General features: G+C 43.1%; 1 protein-coding gene across 12 annotated transcripts in view; it reads right to left on the minus strand.

Moving 5' to 3' along the window:
* The window catches only part of SH3KBP1 (SH3 domain containing kinase binding protein 1), a 336,102-nt gene that overhangs the window by 68,001 nt on the left and 244,589 nt on the right, over positions 1-23,512 (minus strand). For all 12 annotated transcript variants that reach the window (XM_045472250.1, XM_045472247.1, XM_045472249.1 and 9 more), the window contains one exon: positions 20,364-20,458. In XM_045472250.1, the coding sequence (XP_045328206.1) occupies positions 20,364-20,458 (95 nt within the window). The remainder of the gene's footprint in view (positions 1-20,363; positions 20,459-23,512) is intronic.

The raw sequence follows: 23,512 nt of genomic DNA on the forward strand, positions 1-23,512 counted from the left end.
CCGGATGCCCTGAATCTAGAAGACCTTTTTTTTTTTTTTTTTTTTTTTTTTTTTTAAGATGGGAGGATATGTACCTTCTTCGTCTTAATTTTACTGAAATAAAATTATTTCATTAACAGCAAACATGCTTTAGAAAGTATCACATGCACAAAGGTTCTCTTTGGCCTGTCACAAAGCTTGCGGAAATGAAAAAAGGGCTTTGTGTTGAGAGTCAGCCAAGCCTGAGAAAAATCCACTTTTGGCAAGCTCGTGAACGCCCTGCTCTTCCTCACCTTCTCCTTTCGGTGTTGATGGGGCACGGGTGTCATCATGAGAAGCCCTTCCCCCACCTTACAGAATTCCATGTTTGCTTACTAAATGAATGAACAAATCTATTCATTCTTCCAGATCAAACCTGTTTCCCTTTAAGTAATCCCTATTCTGTTCACTCACTCATCAAATGTTTACTGAGTGCCTATTTTGTGCCAGGTATCAGGCGGATGGTGAGAGCTCGGCCTGTGCCAAGCTTCCGTCCTGAGCCTAATGGCCTCATAGTTCTCCTGGACGCTTAACCTCATGCCATAAACCACTTCCATTTTGCCTCACATCCAATTGGTTGGGAGGCAAGTTTGTTCTGGTTTCACAATGTATCTCACATTTGTCCCCCGGATCTAATTCCACTTGAACCACCCTAATCCAAGACTCACCTGGCCTACTGCAAACCTCCTCACTTGGCCACTTTTTCCGGCCCAGCTTATGGACAATGTACACACAGTGCTGTTAATTACACGCCCTCGAGTAAAGATCCAGTTCTCAGAGTGTGATCGATAACTTCCTGCTAGAGCCGAAAACGAGCAAAGGCTTTCCAAAAAGTGCTAGTCACACATAGGACTTTCAAAGTTGCGCCTGAAGCAGGAGATGTTCAGCAAAGTGAGGAGATCATGCCCAGGGCCCATGGAGAGACACTCACGGTCCTCTACAAAACCAGTGGGCCAGGATGGCTCAAGCAGCAGATGTGCAGCTGGCCCAGGGTCCTGCTGCAGACCCCCGGAGGGCCACAGCTTATGTGACTCACAGGTGCCTTGCTCAATCATACATCTTAGCAAGGTGAAGAACACATCTGGCTTTGTCACCATTATGCCCCCAACCCACCGCACAATGTCCAATGTAATAAATATTTATGGAATCAATGAAGACTCTTTCTAACCCTAAGTCCTATGATCTCCTGCAGTCAGGACAAGGTAGCCTCCATCTACCTCAACTCATGATGACTGTATGTAAGAGAGGGCCCATGTCAGGTGAGAAGTAAATGAGCACCACCCTCCCTTCCAATAGTGGTAACTGTTTACGAAGATAAACTAACCCTTTAGAAGAGGATGTGGGTTTTAGAAATGGGCCCTTAATCACAGATGGCAAATTCTAGTCCAGACCAACGCCAAAAAACAGACACTTGAAACATCAAGTTCAGACTTACCCAGGACAAATCGGAGTTCAAAAGACAACATGAGAGAATGCATATCTTTCTTGAAAAATAACAAAGAGAAGCCCAGGTAAGTATTCTGGCCCCACTCATGTCACATCACTCCCTAAACAATCTAGCATCAGTCCCCACAGAAAGGATTCACGGACAGGGATGGCGGTGGCAGAGTATGATAGCTTCTGCCGTTCTCCCAAACCTGAGAAGACATCATCATCAACAACCCCAGAAAATCTTGGGAAGGCCTAGGGTGTGACATTCCTATACTCTCAATCCTTAGGAATGAAAGCTTTCAATCCAGAAGGCTCTGCTTTTGAGGAAATGCTTGGCACCTTTCTCTCCTCTTTTTCCGGACAAGTCCCTCTTCTTTTCAAAACCCAACTTGAAACTCACCTTCAGTAAAGTGATATTGATGAACGCTTTATCTTTTCTCTAACACTCACAACTGTGTTAATTTGCACTTCACGATATTCAATTCAACAAACATCTATTAAATGCAAAGTACATTTAAGTTCTTTCTGTAGGCACCAAACATTAAACCTGCAAAGAACATGATCCCTAACTCCAGGGAGATTAGAGATTTATGTGAAAGACCCCCACACAATATTACACAAGGCCCTCTTGGATAACAGGTATCAACCAAGAGATCTGGTACCAAAGAGGAACAATCATTAACAGTTTTTCAAACAATCTTAAATCTTTTCATGTGTGAAGGGTTTGCTTATGTGACAAATGAACTTCCCTGCACATTCAATTCAGAGCATCTGATACAGAATTACATCCACAAAAGGCACTTAAATACTGTTCAGTGCTACATTTCTTTTAAAAAGCTTCTTTCCAACTTTCTGACTGGTGCAAATCCATGCCTCGCCTTAGTCTCATGCAAGCAGTAGCCCAAGAATCATTGCGATGAAGCCTCTTCCTTCATATGTAAGAAAAACAATGAGGAAAATTTTAGTAAGTAGAAGCATATCCAGAATAACTTGAGAACTCATCCATGCCTACGGGGGAAAACAGTGCATATGACATATTTATTATATCTCCCATCAGTGGTGAATGAATGGCTTGGATGGCTCGTCTATACTCTGCTTTTGAAGGATAACATTAACTGTACTAATCATTGTGTAATTCAAGGTAAGAGGGAAAGCATGAAGGTAGAACACAATCTGTCTTACTGTTCTGATTGGTATAAAGACAAATACAGGGCTCATGGATGAGATAAGTGCATTCCAAAAAGAAAATAGCCAGTGTGCCTTAGGACACAAAGGAAAGCGGAAGAGGGAACCTGCTGCAGGACAGAAACCAGCCCAGGGTCAAGGTACCTGGAGGGGGCAGAGACCGGTAGAGAACCGGGGCGCTTCTTACCCCCTAGCAAAAGAAGCTAATCTAATGGGAACAGGAACAATTCTGACAGCAAAATGAGAAGTGGAAAAACATCTTCTTCAACAAACCAGGCAAAAGAACTAGCCTTTTGATGGCGGAAATGAAGAGACAGTTATTCGTAGGAGGGCTGTGCTTCTGGAAGTATAAGAGAACAGCAAATTCAATTTATTTGCTAAGGACTGAAAACATGCAGGATAGCAGAGGCATTCAGGGGTAAACAGAAAATCATAATGTCCTTACAGGACTCCCAAGCTCAGAGGCTAGCGGGAGAGGCAGACGCAGTGAATCAATATGACGCAGAAACGCCGGCAGGAGTGCTAAGCCAGGTTTAAAAACAAGTGGGACCTAGACAAACCGGGTAGCCTGAAAAGAGAATGAGGGCATGAACCAAAGTAATGAGAAAGGTCAAAGGCAGGATCACCAAACATGAAGGAAGGGAAGAGGGAGAGTGGGAAGCTGGGGTCATGGAAGAGAATATTCAAGAACTGGTGCTTAGAGTGAAGGCAGTGCCTGGCTCCCAGAGGGCTCCCAGCCAACATCGACTTACCAGCGATGTGAGGCATGAGGCAAGATGGCACCCGTGAGAGGCAGGAGCAGGATGAAGGGACAGCGGGTCAGTGCTCTGTGAGGCCAGAATATCATCAGGGAGGATGGCAGAAGGCGAGTGAAAGCAGGACAATGCGATAGTGAGGAGAGAGGAAGTATGGCCAAAATACTGGAAGATGTAAGGGTGACCATGCCATTTCTTTTCAAACCTGGGACATTATTAATAATCATACCGGGACCAAAGATGTAACCCAAGATGATGATCACCCTAGCAGATTTTAAGATTCCAATAAGGATGAGGAAAACAGAGCGGCTTCTGAATGAGGCAGGAGTTTGCAGCGGGAGACAGTAAAAAATCAGCACATAGATGAAAGAAAGCTTCCAGAACAACGATCATTAGAAATAAGCTCCAGTGGCACAGGAAAGGAGAGGAAAGGAGACCTGAACTTGATCAAGAGTTGAGGGTATGGAAAGAATGACATTTCTGACACAGAACATTCACTCTTCTATGACCAAGTCCTCAAAAACGGTTTCTCTATGCCTCATCACCAGGCAGATATCAGAGTAAAATATGGTATTTTTCCTTATAAATTACAAACCACGTTTTTCCTTTTAAGGAATGAATAAACAGAGCCTCAGTTGTGCCGTGCTCCCACCTCTATGCTCTGCCCTATCTCAGGGTGTCTGAGGTATCGCAGGGAGAGGGGGAAGACAGGCAATGTGGGCTGTCTGAGAATTAAGTGGTTCACGAGTTATCAAAACTCTGGGTCTCGGCTTCTTGATACACAGGACAATTTGGATGGGGTGTGAAGAGCGACACGACCTTGGTGGTCATCATTACTGTGATTCTATGGACTGGTCCCAAAGACCTGGAGGGACAGTGCGCCAGGAAAGCTTCCGGCCACACCCTGACGTACAACTTGGCAGAATCACCAAGCGCGCTCTGGTGTGTCTGTCTCTAGTCTCGGCGCCACAGATGTTTAGAAAAGACAAACTTGTCTTTTAGTTGAATTGTAAATTGGTGAAAAGATCGAGCCAAAACCTCATCCTGGGCTCCCTTTTGTCAACAACGCAAAGTAACCTAATAGTTCACGGTTTCTCAAAGCTGGTTGCACACTGAGAATCACCTGGGGAGTTTTTACAATTCCCAGGGCTGGGGCTACACCCCACACCAATTTCTAGGGGGTCGGACCAGGAAATCAGCACTTTTTAGAGGTTCCTTGGTCCTTACTATGCGGGCTGACCATCAATGATTTGGACTCACGCTTGCCAAATTTTAATGCACATAATATCCACTTCGGCATCTTGTGAAAATGCCAACTTGGATTCAGTAGGTCTAGGGCGGGTCCGAGATTCAGCATTTCTAACAGGTCCCTGGGTGATGCGTATGCTGCTGGTCCATGCACCACACTTTGAATAGTAAGATTCTCAAAAATGGTCAGGTCCTTGAAAATAAGGATCTTGTCTTCACACTTTTGTATCCACCAAATACCTAGAGCATTGCCTGGCAAATATCAATCCTGAATAAGGGCTGGCTGAATGGATGAAATGACGGATGGCCCAACCTTCCCTCAGACTACTGATCTACTTCTCTCAATTTTCAAACACCAGAAGTGAGGTCGAGTTGAATCAGGGAGAGGCAGGTATAGATTAGCTACTCAAGAAAGCTTCACCTCTGTGATCTGGCTTACCTATTGATCTTTACTGAATTTATTATTTGTTTATAATTGTGGAAATACCTTCAAAATACCTCCAGAACGTAAGCCACATTTTCTCAGACATCGTAAGTGCCCTGTTTGACTTCAGACAGGAACGTGTAACTTACAAACGGACCTATCGAACCAAAAAATGAAACGATGAAAACGGGTTCGCCAGCTGGTCCAAGCGAAAAAGAAAAGCACTACGCTCAGCCACTGCTCTTGGTGGCCAGCTGTGCCCACATGCCCTAGTCCCAGTTTCCCAGAAGTTATCCAGCGTGGCTGTTTTTCACGGTCTCCTCTGATGACTGAGACACCACTCCAGGAGAAAGGGAGTGTTGTACACTTTCAGCGTCCCACCAGCAGTACAGAACGCACTGTTTAATATTTACTAATGAACGTCTTCCACGTGGAGCTTCAGGGGGGCTATTGAGAGACAGATCCACAGAAGCCAGAGCCCAGGAGCACTCAGCTTTGCCTCTGCTTGTTAACGCCTCCCCAAGAGATGCAATTATTCCGCATGACTGGGATTTCTGCTCACAATTTCCAACATCCCCATAAGTCAGTTATTAAAGCAGGCTCATCAACATCATGGTTTATGAGGGAAGAGGGAAAAAGGAAAACTACAGGCTATCTCAACGTTAGAAGAAATGCCTGGCAGACCACAGCTAATGAGAGAAGCCAAGGAGACAGCCTCAGAGACAAACTCACTCAAGAAAATGTCACATTCCAGACTAAAAAAAACCCCCAGTAGAACAGGTCAATGAAACCAGGAACTGGTTCTTTAAAAGGATAAACGGAACTGATAAACTTTTAGCCAGACTCATCAAGAAAAAAAGAGAGACAACTCAAATAAATAAAACCAGAAATGAAGGAAGAGAAATAATAGCGGGCACCACAGGAATACAAAGGACCATAAGAGAATGTTATGAAAAATTCTATGGACAACCTAGAGGAAACAGACGAATTCCTAGAAACATAAAACCTTCCAACACCGAGTCGGGAAGAAATAGAAAATCTCAACAGACTGATTACCAACAATGAACGGAATCAGTAATCAAAAAATTCTCCCAAAACAAAAGTCAGGACCAGATGGCTCCACAGAGGAATTCTACCTAACACTCAGAGAAGAGTTAATACCTATTCTTCTCAAACTATCCCCAAAAACAGAGGAGGAAGGAAACCTTTCAAATTCATTCTATGAGGCCAGCATTACCCTCACACTAAAACCAGAGAAAGACACTACAAAAAAAAAAAAAAAAAGAAGAGAGAGAGAGAACTACAGGTCCAATATCTCTGATGAATACACATGCAAAAGTCCCTAACAAAATATTAGCAAACGAAATCCAACAATACATTAAAAAAAAAAATCCTTCACCACAATCAAGTGAGACTTATTCCCGGGTTGCCCCAGGGGTTTGATATTCCCAAATCAATGTGATACATCACATTAACAAGAGAAAGGATAAAAACCATACAACCCTCTCAACAGACACAGAAAAAGCATTTCACAAAGTACAACATCCACTCATAATAAAAACTCTCAAGTTTTAGAGAGTAGGTCTAGAGGGAATATACTTCAACATAATAAAGACCTTATATGAAAACCCCACAGTTAACATCATCCTCAATGGGGGAGGAACTGAAAGCCTTTCCCCTAAAGGCAGGACCAAAACAAGAATGTCCACTCTCACCACTATAATTCAACACAGTACTGGAAGTTCTAGCCACAGCAACCAGACAACAAAAAGAAAAAAAAGGCAACCAGATTGGTAAGGAAGCTGTAAAATTTCACTATTTACAGATGACATGATACTATATATAGAAAATCCTAAAGATTCCACCAAAAAACTATGAGAGGTAATAAATGAATTCAGTAAAGTCACAGGATACAAAATTAATACACAGAAATCTTTTGCATTTTGTTACACTAACAATGAAGTAACAGGAAGAGAATTTTTTAAATGTTTATGGGGGGGGGGCATGTGTACATGTGCATCCGTGTACATGCATGAGCAGCGGAGGGGCAGAGAGAGACAGACGGAGAAAGACGATCCCAAGCAGGCTCTGTGCTATCAGTGTGGAGCCTGATGCGGGGCTTGATCCCACCAACTGTGAGATCATGACCTGAGCCGAAATCAAGAATTGGACACCTACCCGACTGAGCCACCCAGGCGCCCCAGTGAAGAGAAATTAAGAAAAGCAATCCCACTCACAGTTACACCAAAAATAATATAATACTTTGGAATAAACATAACCAAGGAGTTAAAAGACCTGTAGTATGAAAACTATAAAACACTGATGAAAGAATTAAAGAAAAAAAAAAGGAAAATGTCCCATTACAAAAGCCAACATCCTAGGATCATCAAGGCTTAGGGAGTCATTCACTGTTTTGCGACAGTGGGAACTCATGACCTCAAAGAGTTCATCTAACTTGTAAAAAATCCTGACTTTTTATTGGGCAATAACTTATAGGCTTTGCAATACTGACTCTTTCATTTCACATAATATATAACTGGTAATAAAAAATCGAATGAGGAACACACAAAGAGCAGTAACCAAGCCTCCACTTGGCCATGCCAATATGAATCGAAGCATGCGTAGACGCCTGAGAACTACTCAGAAATGTCCCATGTCTTCTGTAAGCCACCCACATCGTACCTCACATTTTCTTGCTTCTTCATATGTACAGTAATTTGTGACTGTATGCTCTCAACAACTGTGCAAACTACGTTGTTGAGACTGGGTTTTGAGGCCTTCCTTGTAACCGTGTTGAGTTTTTGTTACGGTGTGCAAGTTACGTGCAGATCAGCTTGATTGTCAAAGCTTGGTTTTAGGCTTTGTTAGGGTGGGTTAGGGAGGGGCTGCTCCTGTGGCTGCCTCTTCTGGGTTCTCAATTCGATGCCAGGTATGTTCAGCACAGTTTTTCTACCCTGCTTGGCCAGAATTCTAACATGTCTCATCACTGGTGACTTCTGGGATGTTCACTCAGCTCACAGCCCACCCACTCCCCCGTGCTGATTTTCTTCCGGGCCTGGTGGGGTCTTGCCCTAGTGATGCACACTTTAGCATTTGGCAAAACCTTCTGGAGCTCTTTCTTTGCACAGCTCACTCCTCTGCAATTGCCTGCCCTGAAAAGTCCAGTCACCTGGGCAGCCCTGAATTATAATCTCTGTTTCCTCTATCTGATGAGTCCTCTGCTTTCTGTTGGGGCTCCAGTGCCCTATGCTGCAATTTAGAAAGCGCCCCCGGGGTTGATGTGGAACACTTCTCTCAAGGGTTACATCTCCATGCTTTGTATTACCCAATGCCTAAAAACAGTGGGTTCATGTATTTTGTCCAATTTTAACGTTGTCTATGGCAGGAGGGTAAGGCTAACACCTTTGATTCCATCATGGCTACAACCAGAAGCTGTATACTCACTTAAAAAGGCTGTTTCTTTAATTAGAATTTATTTGATTCTAGATTTAATAGAACTTTAAGCTCTATCTTTAAAAGTCTGAGCTATTTCAAGGTCTAATTCCCAAAAGAAGTCCTAGAGAAAGAATTTCTGAAATGAAAAGACATACAAGAGTTTTTAATTACCCTGGAGTCTCCTCTGCTAGTCATAGACACCTTTCTCTAACAGGAAGGTGGAATATTCCCTAAGGAAAAGTAGAGTCGGTGCTAAACATCATTACATGCAAAAGTGAAATATAGGCAGTAGGTCAGTGCCACCCAACCTTTTCCAGATAATGGCACGCATATAAAATGATAAGATTTTGATGGCATACTGCTGGAGGCCAAATGTTAAAGGCCAACAACCCAGAAGGGGGTCCCGGCTACCTAAGGCCCTTCCCATCCACCTGGAGAGCTGAGGGGATCACTACCCAATACCCCTATAACCCACTCATAGCACATGGGTTAGGAAATGCTACAGAAGTAACCCTTGAATCTGGATGTCAGCAAGAACTGCGCAAAAAGCTGAAATCAAATCTCAGTCCCCAGAAAGAGAACAGAACTTCCACAGACATTATGAGAGGCAGGCAGGCAGGCAGGCAGGCAGGCAGCAGGAAAGCCCGAAGGGATTTTAATAGGAGACAAGCCAGAGCAGAAGCCCCACAGGCCTGGTTACTCACAGCCTGTTTCCCATTTAGAAAAAGATGCTTCTATCTGGAGCCTCTTCAGAGAACAGCACCCAACAGATAATTCCCTAACAGTCCAGCTCCAGGATCACCATTCATACTGCGCAAGTCCTGGAGTCCTGGGGTACGGCCGTATAGCTTGCCCACAACAAATACACAGGAATAGCTTACTGATTTCATTATTTTATTTTTAGGTTATATAATCTCAAGTTTCAGGAAATATTTAGGCCTTTAGTCTTTTTTCTAATATCAGAGTGAAAGACCCTCTACCCCCATAAATCTGTTTAAAAAAAACAGTCATCATGTGAAAAGGAGATATTTGCAAGAGAGGACCTTTCCTGTGTACTCATGATCGGGCTTTATGCGCCATAGGAACCATTAACATATGAAGGCACATGAACAATTACACACAAAACACAACTCATTAAGGAAGCACTTTTACATTTCTTTGGTCCATTTAAACATAATCAAGTATGCAAAGTTATACATCAGTATTTTTTTCATAGAAATTTCCCCTTTTCTACTTGTTAAGTCATTTACATTGAGATGACCACTTAAGGCTCAATTGTGAAAACGGTTTCTAATGGGACCTTCGGTTCATCCGAAGCACATGGCTAAGAATACGTTTACCTCTCAAGGATGTGCATCCTACAGCTGAGCTCTCATGTGCATCTGTGTTTAGAAAACCGTATATTCTGCATCCCAACACATGCTTTTCTTCCATTAAAAGGGGAGCAGATATAATAAAAATCATTTTGCTTCTTTGACAAAGAGTGGCATTTATAAAGCATCTTTCATTATGCTTTAAGAGATTTTCTGAGCTCCTGCACCACCTCCAAGAGAAACAAAGAAAGCTGTTAGGGATGAGGGTTGGGGAGTGCCTTCATTTTACAGATAAGGACCAGGAAGGAATATGAGGTGAAAGACATAGCCATGATCATTATGAACGTCAAGATCGGCCAAGCCAGCTGCAGCAGCTATTGGTAAATTCATAAATTCCTATCTTCTATTTCTATTCTTCACCAGACAAATCTACATTTCAGTTTTTCTATTAGGAAAACTTATTCCTTGGCATAAAAATTCGTTTGGTGATGTTTTTCTCTACACGCAGCAAATTTAGCTTACAGACCTTGGGCAGGGAGTGAAAAACACAATTCCCAGTCGAATCCAGGCCCTCGGGCTGCTCAGCTGAGTCCAGGCCTGCCTGCTAGGTAGAGTGGGGCTACATCTGTTTGCCACCTTGGGGGAAAAGCTCCGACACGGGAGATTTATGGTCTTGTGTTACAAAGGATATTCTCGGGAAGACCGAGAACAAAACCAAGGTCCTTGAAATTCATGCAATCACTTATCAGGAAGTTATTTACTAAATATTGGGGCTCCGATGGTCTTGTAAGAACAAAAGACCAACCAACATTCTCTTAAGGGTATCTTTGCAGAGCCAAGGTTTTTAATTTTGCCAAAGTCCAATTTGGCAGTGTTTTCTTTCATGGACTGTGCTTTTGGTGTCGTGTCTAACAACTCTTTCTCCTGTGTTTTCATAAACAACATTTTCTGCTTTTTGTTTTACATGTAGATCTACGGTCCATTTTGAGTTAATGTATGTATTAGGTCTAGGTCAGGGTATTTTTGGTTTTGTTTTGCTTATGGATTACCAATTGTGCCAATACCATTTCTGAAAAAGATTATCCTTTCTTTCTCAAAGTTTCCTTGCTCCTTTGCTGAAAATTAATTGGCTGCATTTTGAGGGTCTGTTATTAGACATTCTATCTCAGGGGGCAGCAAACTATAGCCCATGGGCCAAATCTGGCCTGCTACCTATTTCTGTTCATTCCACTAAGAACAGTCGAAACATTTTTAAATGGTTTAAAAAAACCAAAAGAAGAACATTTCAAGGAATGTGAAAATTACACAAAATTCAAATCTGAGTGTCCAAAAATAAAGTTTTATTGGAACTCAGCCACGCCCATTCATTTAGTTCTCTGACCGCTTTTGCATAGTTGCGACAGAGACCATAAAGCCTAAAATATTTACTCTCTGGCCCTTTACAGAAAAAGTTGGCCAAGCTCTGATCTAGAATATGAGGATCCATGTGTGTGTGTGTATATATATATATATATATATATATATATATATATATATATCCATGCAGAACCTCAGGGCCTCTCTGAATGCCACTGTAAAAAAAAAAATGCTTGTAAGGAGAGAAGTTTTAAATAGAACCTCTGAAAGCCCTGAGGAAGGCAGAAAAGGAAGGCATTTAATAGCCAGCTACTCTTTCCAACTAGGACAAAAATATAAAGGCCTTAAGTAAAACTGTTCTTAAAAGGATGAATTGTACTGCACTATATAGTTAACCATAAAATGGAAAAAATTTAAGTCCAAAAGATATTTATTTTTAATGATGTTTTCCTTAAATAGCCCCAGGAGTCATAACGAAGAAAAAACACTTGTAAATGTGAAAGATGACAGGTTAATGTCATGTGTGTAAGGTGTTTTTATAAAAATCAATTCGAAAATGACACATAAAATTTTCAACTTGAGTAATCATTTTAAAAAATGCACACTCCGATCAGATTAGCAGAGATTAAAAAGAATGATAATATCCAGGGATGACAAGGATAGGAAAACATATTCTCACACACTCCTGTGGGGAGACTAATTGGCACAATCTTTCATAACATCACTTAAATAGCTTTAAAAGGAACTGAGGCAGCATTACATTTAGCGAGTTATCATCAGGAAATAATAACAACCGTTAACACTGATAGATCACTTCCTCTAAGTGAGGCATTCTAAGTGCTTTACCTACTTGAACTCAGTTCATCTTTGCAACACCAGGAGGTGGATACTGTCATCACCCCCATTTCACAGATGTGAAAACTGAGGCACACAGATCGCGCAACCTTCCCAAGGTTACACAAGTAGTAGAAAGTGGCAGCACTAATTACGTGCACAAGAATTTACAGAGCGATGACTACACGCAACACGGTCTAAAATAAGGAAAACCCAGAAACAAGCTAAATATAAAAGAGAACTGTGGCACTTTATATATTAGGATGCTAAGGAACCATTTAGCCATGCTGCCAAAGACAGGCGTGATATATTTTTTTTTGTTTTTTTTTTTTTTTTAATTTTTTTTTCAACGTTTATTTATTTTTGGGACAGAGAGAGACAGAGCATGAACAGGGGAGGGGAAGAGAGAGAGGGAGACACAGAATCGTAAACAGGCTCCAGGCTCTGAGCCATCAGCCCAGAGCCTGACGCGGGGCTCGAACTCACGGACCGCGAGATGGTGACCTGGCTGAAGTCGGATGCTTAACCGACTGCGCCACCCAGGCGCCCCATGATATATTTTTTAAAAAGAGGCTTACAAAATAGTGTGTATGATACGATCTTATTTTCATTTTGAACTATAATGTGTGCGTGTCTCTGTGTAGAACATCTGGAAGGACATCGCTCAAATACTGAGAGGTATCTGAAGGTGGTGAGGTCACAGGTGATTTTGACTTTTCTTTGTATGTATCTATTTTTTTTCTCATTTTTCCTCAAGAGAAAGTATTTACATGATTTTAAAGTATTATTTAAAAGTGCATCCCATGCCACTTTCCATCTCAGAAAAGCCTATTTTTTTTTTTTTTTAATTTTTTTTTTCAACGTTTATTTATTTTTGGGACAGAGAGAGACAGAGCATGAACGGGGGAGGGGCAGAGAGAGAGGGAGACACAGAATCGGAAACAGGCTCCAGGCTCTGAGCCATCAGCCCAGAGCCCGACGCGGGGCTCGAACTCACGGACCGCGAGATCGTGACCTGGCTGAAGTCGGACGCTTAACCGACTGCGCCACCCAGGCGCCCCAGAAAAGCCTATTTTAATAAAATGCAAATGTGAATGCAAAGATCTTTGAGATACTTTAATAAGACGGAGGCTATACAACTAGAATAAATTACTTTTATCCTAAGAAAAGTCAAAAAAGAAATAATAAAGGGGAATTTCAGGGAAAGTACTGAACTAAATTTCAGGACAGTTCAATATATGAAGGAAACTTCCAGTCACTGGGAATTTGTTTTTCTTCTTCCCATAATAACTTATCAGAGCCGTAACTATAATTCAACTTTTAGATTTCTAAAGCCTTTTCAGCCACATCTCCTCTGATTCTCACAAAAGCCTTGTCAGGGTAATGCCAACAGAAAGGTTAGAAATAGAAAGAGTTTCTCTAATTCCTTAAGACACCTGCAGGTTTTTCTGGGTGTTGTAGGAGAAAAGTATCCCAAGATGGTGTTGCACGGATTACTAAGGCCCTGCCACTGAAGCACAGCTCTCTGGACAGAGATGATCATGACGCCGAATGAACACTAGGGTCCCTTTCAACAGTTTCACATAACTTGTGGACGCATACACGGCTGGAGATTCTCATCAACTGCGAAGAACTCATCTATGGAAAATCTGCAATCATGGCCAGCAAAATTTTGGGGTGTTATTATTGTGTTGACTATCTACTGGTAAACTAAAGAGAGATTTTCTACCACCTCAAGTCCTATGTTCGCCAGCCTCATCTAATTCAACGCTGTGTTTATGATAATAAACAAGCTCAGGGAGGAAGAGTTTTGATCAAACGCACTTATGGTATCAGGATTCTTCTCAACGGTCCCCATGTCCTGGTTACATTACAGAGGAAGCAAAACAGCAGTCAACCGAATGTATTCCTTGGGATTTCTAATGGTCTGAGGAGGCGATATATTGTGATTTCTGTTGCTAGTAAGGACATATGCAGTCTAACAAGACAGGCCATACTGCAAAAAAAACAAAAACAAAAACAAAAAACAACAACAACAAAACACATCCCATGACATAAATGACTTATTTGCTGAACACTGACATTCCTCAAATGTGCGTAAACCCAGATGGTCCCAGACCTGTGCTTAACTTCTTCGTTCACTCATAAAGAATGTCCTTCTAATGGGTCTGTCAGCGTGTGATCATTTTCAGGGTGACACGTGCTAATTTACTCCTCACCCTTTAAACCACATTTAATCCTAGCGTTTAGCTCTGCTAAAAGCTTCGGCAGTGCAGAGAGAAAGGGTCAAGGCCAGCAATCTATTTAGCTGATGGACTTTCTTAAGCCAAGCTGAGAATCCTTCTTGAGATTCCTACAGCCACTTCTCTTTGAGGAAACATCCTTACTTCCTGTGGGGCCGGAAGCAAGGAAGTGTGAAAACATTCTTCTCGTGAATAAATGTTTCAATTAATGAATTAATCAGAGGAAGCAGGAAGGGAAAATACACATTAGAACAAACAAAAGAACTTATAATCACAGAATGACTTAAGAAGCTCAAGACTCCTGTCTTTCCCTTTCTCTGTCTCTCTCTCTCCCCCTCTCCCTCTCTCTCTCGCTCTTTCTCTCTCGCTTTTTTCATACTAAAAGCAAGCAGAAAACTAAGTAGTACCCAGGCCCAGAAGAAAAGAGGAAGGTAAAATATGCTGGACATGGGCAGAAAGCAGAAGGAGGATGGGGGAGAAGAGGGCTTCAGGCACAAAAAGAACAACATTAGCCCTGAGCCGAGGTCATCATTTCCTCTGCACTGATTATCTTTCATTTCCGGAGAGGTGACAATGGAATCATAAAGGCATGGATGGTCCTGAACCTCAGCGATCACAAACATGGGCACCAAAATGCAAGTGGGTGGGGCAATGGCATGGTAATATCACTTTCCTGATTAAATAATGATGATTTCATTAAGTTAGAAAGAAAATTTGATAGGCACTTGCCCTAGATAGCCAGAAACAGAGTGTGACTCGGTGAAAAGACAAGTCACCACTGGAAGTGACAACCCCGCCTTCCACAAGCATCCGACAGCCCCACAGACAGCTCAGGCAGCACAACCGTGCCCTGGCTCTGCCACATGGGGACCCTTGGGAGGGCCACCTCCATGCTCTGGGCCTCGGTTCCTCCTTTGCAACGTGCACAGGACACCCGTGGTCCCACCTAACTTCCAGAACTGCCATGAGGGAAAGGAATGGCGACGAGGGGCCCTGGGCTCTTGGTGCCAGCCACCCGGAAGCATCCTACCCTGGGAAACCATGCTGGCGCGTGTAAATTGGCCTGTTATTAAGTTAGGTGTTCAAGAGCTGTCTAGAAAGGAGGACGGTAGAGATGAAGGAGGCCGGGTTAGTTAGTATTCAGTCCTAACTCCGCCTTCACAGCAGGTCAAGTTCCAAATATTGAAGGGTCCCTGGTCTGACATATTCTGAGGAGAAGGTGAAACTCCCCCTGTATTTTTTCTGTAGTAGCTACTGTATATTTCTACCTTTATCTAATCTTTTGGCTTCTCTCTTTCTTTAGGGTGCATCTATCAGTTTCTTTTCCCGTATGTCAATACTGGTTTACATTGCTTCTCCCCTTCCCTCCATCTCCATTGCCACATGATTTTTATCAGTAATATTATCTTCCTTAATGTTCACCTTCACGTTATCAAATAGGCTTATGCCTATGAAGAAACGGCGGTGGTGGGGAGGCGGTTGTGTCTGCTTTATTAGGGGGTCAAAGACATGGTCACTCGGGAGCTTTTTAATAAGAAATACATAGAGTTCCTTATTTACAAAGGGGTCACATGGGAAGCCCTTCCTTCCGAGTTAGGGGGGCCGAGGCCAGGAGACAGTGGGCAAGGAAGGCCAAGGGCGGGAACATCGGCCCTCTCCACAATCGGGCTCCCTCTCCCCCATGTGACAGCGGCCAGGGCGAGGAGCGCCATTTTGATGGCGGCCACCATCACTGCTGAAGCCTGGCCTCGCCTGTACCAGGCTGCTGTCAGCCTTTCTCCAAGGAGCTCCCTGGTTGGAAACCAGACCCAGAGGCTTCTGAACCCTTTCAACCATGCTCTGAGCACAAATCACGAAGGCAGGGATGGGGGCGGCAGGAACACAGATGAAGGAGCTATTTTTGAGTGACTGGAAATAAAAGCTAAACACAGGTGTGTTCTGTGCAAGTGGAAATGTTCCTAAATCCGTAAGAATTCTTTATAAATAAACTAAAAAACAAACCATTTGGGTTGCCACATTTCATCCTAGTTTCCAGGGACACACACAAATAGTTCAGGTCTTTGCATATTATTTCAGGAATCATGGAGGGCTCACAGGCACCCACTAAGGGTGTCTGACTCATTTTCTAGAAAGCTACACAAAATGACAATCGAGGGCTAAAAATGAGGGCAACGCCCGCCCTGTGATTCCTGCCACAGCATAGAAAAGCAGGGCAAAAGGAAACCACCTTAGCCGACTCTCAAAGAAAAACACCGGTGGAATTTGGGGTACACTGAGAACCTCTAACAGCAAAAGCAGTTGAATTTAGAGAACAACAATTCAGGTCTTTCCTCTCAACTCCTACATACAATAAGGAAGCATATCAAAATACACATTAAACAAATCATAGTGAAGCTCTTCTCTTTATAATGTCCATGGCACATACTCATCTAAACAAATTTCTAGGTGATCCTTTAACTCAGAGGAAAATTAAGAGTTTTCTGTAATGTCAGCAGGGTTTGACAGACACGGAATCCATTTTCCCCACTTTTCAGCAAGCAAAATATTTAGGACGTATTTTTTTCTCAAAACTCTTGCTGAAATCTCACCCACTGTGAATTCTGAGCTATTTTCGGGCAGATTTTCCACCACTGCTACCCACCTCATATCAAGGTGTTCCTCTTCCAGCAGCAAACTGGGCCCAATCACGAGAGCCCTTCTTCCCCACGTCCGAGGTCAGAGAAAGAGCAACCAAAGGTGAAGCAACAAAGCATGTATACACAGCACCTTAGCAAATCCTCGCGGCAGCCCTGTGAGGTCTGCTTTTTGGCTGAGGAAACTGAGGCTCAGAGGGATTAAGTGACACACCCAAAGACATACAGCCGTGAATGGCATTGCTGGAATTCAAACCCTGGTTTCTCAGAGCTGGTGATCTACATGGCACTTGTCATTTTAACATACTTCCAAACAACTGGAACGCTAGGTCAAGGCTGGCAGATACTTCATGGGAATAAAAGTCAAAATCTGCACAAGGACAGGATATCAAGAGACCTGATTTCGCGGACCATAAAAAACAATAATAAAAGCAGGGGGCACCTGAGTGGTTCAGTCGTTTAAGTGTCCGACTTCGGCTCAGGTCATAAATGATCTCACGGTTTGGGTTCGAGCTCCACATCGGGCTCTGTGCTGACAGCTTGGAGCCTGGTGCCTGCTTCAGAATCTATGTCTCCCTCTCTCTCTGCCCCTCTGCTGCTTGTGCCCCCTCCCTGCTTCCCTCCCTCTTTTTCTCTCTCTCCCTCTCTCTCAAAAATAAATAAGTAGACATTAAAAAAAGTAATTTGAAAAAATAATAAAAACAAAATTGATAATACACAGGGGACATTTTTAAGTTACAAGCGAAAAATGGGCCCAGGTAGGTACATGACACAGCATGAGTTAAGACTGGCTATATTATTAGCTATTGAAAAAGCAGCTAAGTGGGTAGGCAGAGGGCATCCCCGGGGGGCAGGAACATGGTCTGGGTCAGGTTAGGGAGGGTACATGAGTAAGACAGGGCCATCTCAGGAGAGCTTGTTGTAGAACGGTGATGTGGCCCAAGGCCAAAAAGCCAGATTAAGACCAGAGCGCCTGGGCAAATGAGTGCAAGGAGAATCAAGCTGGATTTGACAACGAAGGTGAAGAAAGTTGCTAAAGACTTTCATTGGAGCAAAGGGGTCACGTGAGCAAAGCACCATTACAGGATGATAAATAGAGGGGCCTGGGGTGGCCACCCCGGGGTTCTCCTCCGGAGCAGGTGCTGTGGAGGGTGCTGGGAGAGGGAGGAGATGAGGCTCTCTACTCAGCAGGCCGGGAGAGGTGTGGACTCCAGCGTGGGCCTGGCTGCCCCACGGACAGGAAGTGGCAGGAACACAGGAAGGCAGAATCCCCAGGCTCCGGTGCTGCTGGGCTCGAGAGTGGGGGCAGGGTCAAGCGAGGGGGAGGAAGTGTCAGAACGACACAGAACCCTGGGCCTGAGGAGCAGGAGTAGGGTATAAGCCAGGTCAAGGGACCCAGTGTGTGGCAAGGATAACAAGGTCACGTTTTACAAGCATCTATAAGCTGCTTCAGTCTCTAAACTGCTTCTACAGGCATGAGGATAGGAAAGTGAAGAAATGCGGTATAGCTCCCGGACACTCCCGACAGCAGCCTTCCACATCCGCCCATGCCCTTCGCCCTGCCGTGCGGATGGAGGACGGAACCAGGAGAGGGTCCCTCTCTGACTAAGCTCTTTAGAAAAATTCAATTCTTCTTATCACACTGGATCTCGAGCTGGTAGGAACAAAACCATCAAGATGAATGTGTTCTCATCATATGTAATCAAATGACAAGGACGGGAATATAATATATTGAGGTAGAAACAGATGTATTCAGATAAGAGACCATCCATGGTAGTTTTTTCCTTTTCTCCAAACCTTATTAAATATTATTGATACATCTGGTTCTCAGTTAAAAAGAGGCTTCCCCCTCCAAAGAAAAAGAAAAAAACAGTAACATGCACCCCTGCTTTGCAAAGAATGGGTTATGTGACTCTCCGTTTGCTTTATAGTCACAGGGGAAAGTAATCTATCCCTTTCCCTGTAGGATGAAAACCAAGGATCTGTGCTAATTAGCGAAGTATCTGTATTGTGCTTTATGCCTATTTAACAACTTCTTTATTCCAAGTATTTGATTAAGGGTGTTGTTCAAAATAGGAAACGCACCATGCAGACACAGGCCGAAGGAGGCACCACTTAAGGACGAGGGGAAGGGTGGTAAGGAAAGAGAACCGCTTCCGCCTCCTTGGCAGAAAGAGCAAGAAGGGCAGTGTTTGACCCTCCTGCCATGTAAAACACTTACAGAGATACGCTAAAACAAATGCAGGGAGAACAGTTTACAGATAAAGCAATGAGCACATTCCTGGCCCATCAGTAGAGCTGGGGATCGTCTACTATTCCAGAAAAGCAGTCTTAGCAGTGTCTTCCATTCCGCTGTCGTATGGAAGAGGCCAGCTCTCTCCCTACAATACTTTGATCTTTGGTGAGCTGCTTAGCCTCTGGGGTCATTAGTGCCCTGGTATCTTTGGTTCCGGCTCTTAAAACACACAACTTCTACAGCCATTTCTTAAAGGTAACCGTCCTGGACTATAAAAGGTAAATCGTACCCATCACTTTATGGACACACATGGGGGCGGCGGGGGGTGGGCCGGCGACACTGGGAGCCCCTCCCTCTCAGTAATGGCCACAGGAGCAAGACCCAAGGCCTAGCTCCCCCACCCTAACCCCTGCTCTCTCTCACCTTTCCCTGCACTCTGCACCCTGCCAATAGCATTCTAGCCCTGCATGAGCGCAGGCAGCCATTAGGACCCCCAAGTCATGCTTGTACCAACAGCGCCACACATTCCCTGCCACTCACCCGGAACCAAGAAGCACCCAACACATCTTAAACATGGCTCAGCTTTTCACTGCACTCAACCATCATGAGAACCCTATTATCTCAGACAAAAGGCTGTATATTCTAGGAATCATTTAAATAATACATCTTTCAACAACCTACTGGGTGAGTACCATTGCATGAGAGCATAAATAGTACACGGTTCAGGCCCTGTTAAGCTGCATCAATTCACACAGATTTTACAGGTCTCTGTATGTTTACAGGGCTCTGCCTGTAATGGTAATGAAATCATACAACCTTCTTAGCCCAAACAAGACAAGCAAAATTCTCTCAGGCATGCTACCTGTCTTTGATGTGAACAGCAAACATTCTCTAAGCATTTTCTGCCCGAGAGGCATGACACAGCTTTGCAGCTGGGGCTGCTGCGGAGGGCGGGCTCTCCAGCCAAGCAGGCCGCCTTCTGGGTTAGGCCTTCTGGGATGGAGTTCTCTGCAGGGCCACGCAAAACTGCAGCTGGCTCCAAGACAAACAGAATCTATTGGATTTTCAAGTTCATTCATTCACCTGGATATATTGGGCGTAGCCTGATCAAGAGGAAAGAGGCAAGATTCTCCCTCAGGAGAGGACAAAAGGAAAATCAAGTGTTTCAAGGGCTAAACCAACATCTTGTACCGTCCAGTCAACACCTCAAAGCGGTTCACGGTTTGAAAGGCAGGAGGGAACCTTTGTTTACCTTATTGATGAGAGTGACTATATCTCCTTCTTTGATTGTCAATTCATCGTCATTCTGGGCCTCATATGGAAATATTACTTTGCAGTAATCCTTGGCTGTAAGAAGAAAAAAAACACAATCTTTAAAATGCTTTATCTAATGAGCTGGTCCAGGAAAAGATGCCCTCTCTCACAGTAACTTCAGAGAAAAGCACACTTAACAGACAGGATGTAATGACTGCATAAAGAAAGGGTCACCCTCAGGAAACTGCCTAAGATTGCTCATTTGGGGCTCACGATTATTTATTCTCTTCATTTGTCCCCCTCACAAATCATGTGATGTCACAAAAAGGCACTGACTATTTTGTGTCTCTCAGGCAGAAAAGCAGAAGCTTCTTCGTTCTCAGGTATCTATTTTATATACTCTTTAGTTTATATACCATTTTATATACTCTTTGGGTGCATGCATAAGCAGACGTAATCTAAAAGAACAAAAAGCTTAAATTCTGCCCTAAGAGCCTTTGTCCACACATCACTAAGTTGGAAACAGGGTATCTGTGTATGTTACGAAGCAGACACAGTACTCCAAACAATAAAAAAGACTGCATTATGATATATCCCCAGAGAAAGATATTTGTACGTGAATAGGTGTCAATCACAAATAGCCAACGAATACCGACTAAATGTTCCTTATATGTATGTGTATGTCGGTGATGGGGTGGGGGGCAAACTTGTTCAAATATGTCCCATGGAGTCTCTGTGGGAACCTGCCTATTTAGGTGTGGCTGTTCATCAGCAAGGATATGTACCAGCCCTCACGAAAGAGAGAAAAACACTAAGGCCACCAAAAATCAGTTCAAATATGTCCTCAATTATATACTTTTGAAAGTCCATCCGATGTTAGGGGCATCTGGCTGGCTCAGTCAGAAGAGTGTGTGGCTCTTGATTGGAGCCCCACAGTGGATGCACAGATCACATAAATAAATAAATAAATAAACAAATAAATAAATAAACAAACTTAGAAAAAGAGAAAGTCTATCTGATGTTAAATTATCTCTATTTACACAAAAGCACCAGCTTAGAAGAGAGCAAAAACATTTGTCAGGTAGCCAGGAAATTAAGACTTGGAAAGCTGGGTTCAATGACTTAGGACAGAAGGTAGAAAGAAAAATTCAAGAGAATTACTATCTACTGGGACAGGCATTTATTATTCTGCAGCAAAGTCAACAATCCTAATGGCTTTGAATGACCTTAGATATTTTCTAAGGATCAGGCCAGTTCGTGCAGACAGATCATAGCCTAAAGCTATATACACAAATATCAATTATATTGTCCCTAGTACGATTTATATGACTGAAATGTGGGGGTTTTATTATGGTTAATGTCATATCAATCAAAGAGAGTGATGTATGAAATAAAGGCAAGAAAAAATCTGTAATACGGACACACCGTGGTCTAGGGTTGTTTCTGACATGACAGGAGAACAGAGCAGAGAGAGGGAGGGAAGGTGGGAGGGAGGGAAAGAGGGAGAGAGGGACTCACTTTCTGTGCAAATGTTTTTGCTTTCTGTCCAATGGACAGAATATATCAGTTACATCCCCTGTTCTAGCATTGGAAACCATCTGTCTTCGTTACTCTGGGCCCCCGATGTGTCTTGTTCATTAAGCCGTGCTGAGGGGCACTCGTTCTAGATCCCATCAATCCTACTCTGCCTAAAGATTCCTAGGTCCACATAGTTACCAACATTCCATCTTTCTTTAATTAGTAATAGCAAACCTCCCAAATTCTGAATTGGCCAAATATTCTAAAAGGAGGGAAAAAGTTAAGCATCTTTAAATTGGATAATGATAGCTCTTTGCCAATTTTCCTACTGACTGTGCTAGTGAAATATGACTATCCAACCTCAAAACTTACAACACTGAAACAAATACAGCGCTACTTTAGAACTGCCTGCAGAGTCCCAGCTTGAAGAATAATTCATTAGATCGAAATCATGGAAATATTTTACAAAAAAGATAAGACACTCATGGTCAACAAAGAAAAAAGAACAAGCATTGTTTCTATTCTTTTCCATCAAAAAAAAGTTAATTAACTGTGTGGTAGACATTGGTTCCCAGTTCCCATTCCCCATCCCCTTCCCAGTTCATATAATCTTGCTGCCTTCAGGTATTACATTAGGAAATGGGGAACCACCCACAGCCTTAGGGATGAGTAAGCTACGTCTAGGCAAATGTTGCTCTTGTTCCCCTTTGTCAGTGATTCGTTTAGGGGTGAGCATGTGATCTACTTCTAGCCAATGAGATGCTAGAGGAGATCTACTGGGAGGTGGGAGGCTGTTAGATTTTGCTCCCTGATTAAAAAAAAAAAAAAAAAAAAGAGTGGAGAGGAAAATAGTTGCCTCTGCCTTTTGGCTTTTAACACTGACATCCTTGTTGGAAGACAGCACAACGTTTGGCACTACTGCAGTCATATTTCAACCATGAGAGGAAAGCCAAGAAAATCACAGAGGAGGGGGGTCTGAGTCTTGACACTGTTGAGATGTCTGTCGAATTAGCCAACTTCAGGGGGCCTGTCTGGATAGCTCATTATCAGACTCCATAAAACTCTATTGGTTACCACTACTTTGTGGCTGCATAGGTATTTATCACTCAAAGCAGAAGGCACCCTGATATGAAGGAACTTGGTGGAAGAAAGAGGACACTTCCAGTTACCTCCTCTGAAACACTTGGCTATCATCTGCCTCTTCCTATGCCTCTGTGTTACTTTCTACCCCCCAATCTCTTCCCTTCATCTACCTCAGGACCTGGCCCATAGGAGGGGGTCAATAAATGACTGTGGAATTGACTTATAACCAACATAAGGAAGAAATATTTATAAGAAAGTACTAGCATGCCTTTAAAATGTTTCATGGAGCCATTTTGTTTTCCGCCCAGTTTCCCTAATATTTAAGGAGGGCAGGTATCCCCCTGCCTTTCTTTTTTAACATCTTTAATGACATATAATTTTTATGCCATAGAATTCACCCATTTTAATTGTATGGTTTGAATGGTTTTAATAAATGTATATAGTTGTAAGACAATCAACATAACCCAGTTTTATTTTTTAATGTTTTATTTATTTTGAGAGACAGAGAGAGAGACAGAGCGAGGGCGAGCACAAAGAGGGGGAAGG

The sequence above is a fragment of the Leopardus geoffroyi genome, chromosome X (assembly GCF_018350155.1).
Source record: "Leopardus geoffroyi isolate Oge1 chromosome X, O.geoffroyi_Oge1_pat1.0, whole genome shotgun sequence".
Taxonomy (NCBI): Eukaryota; Metazoa; Chordata; class Mammalia; order Carnivora; family Felidae; genus Leopardus; species Leopardus geoffroyi.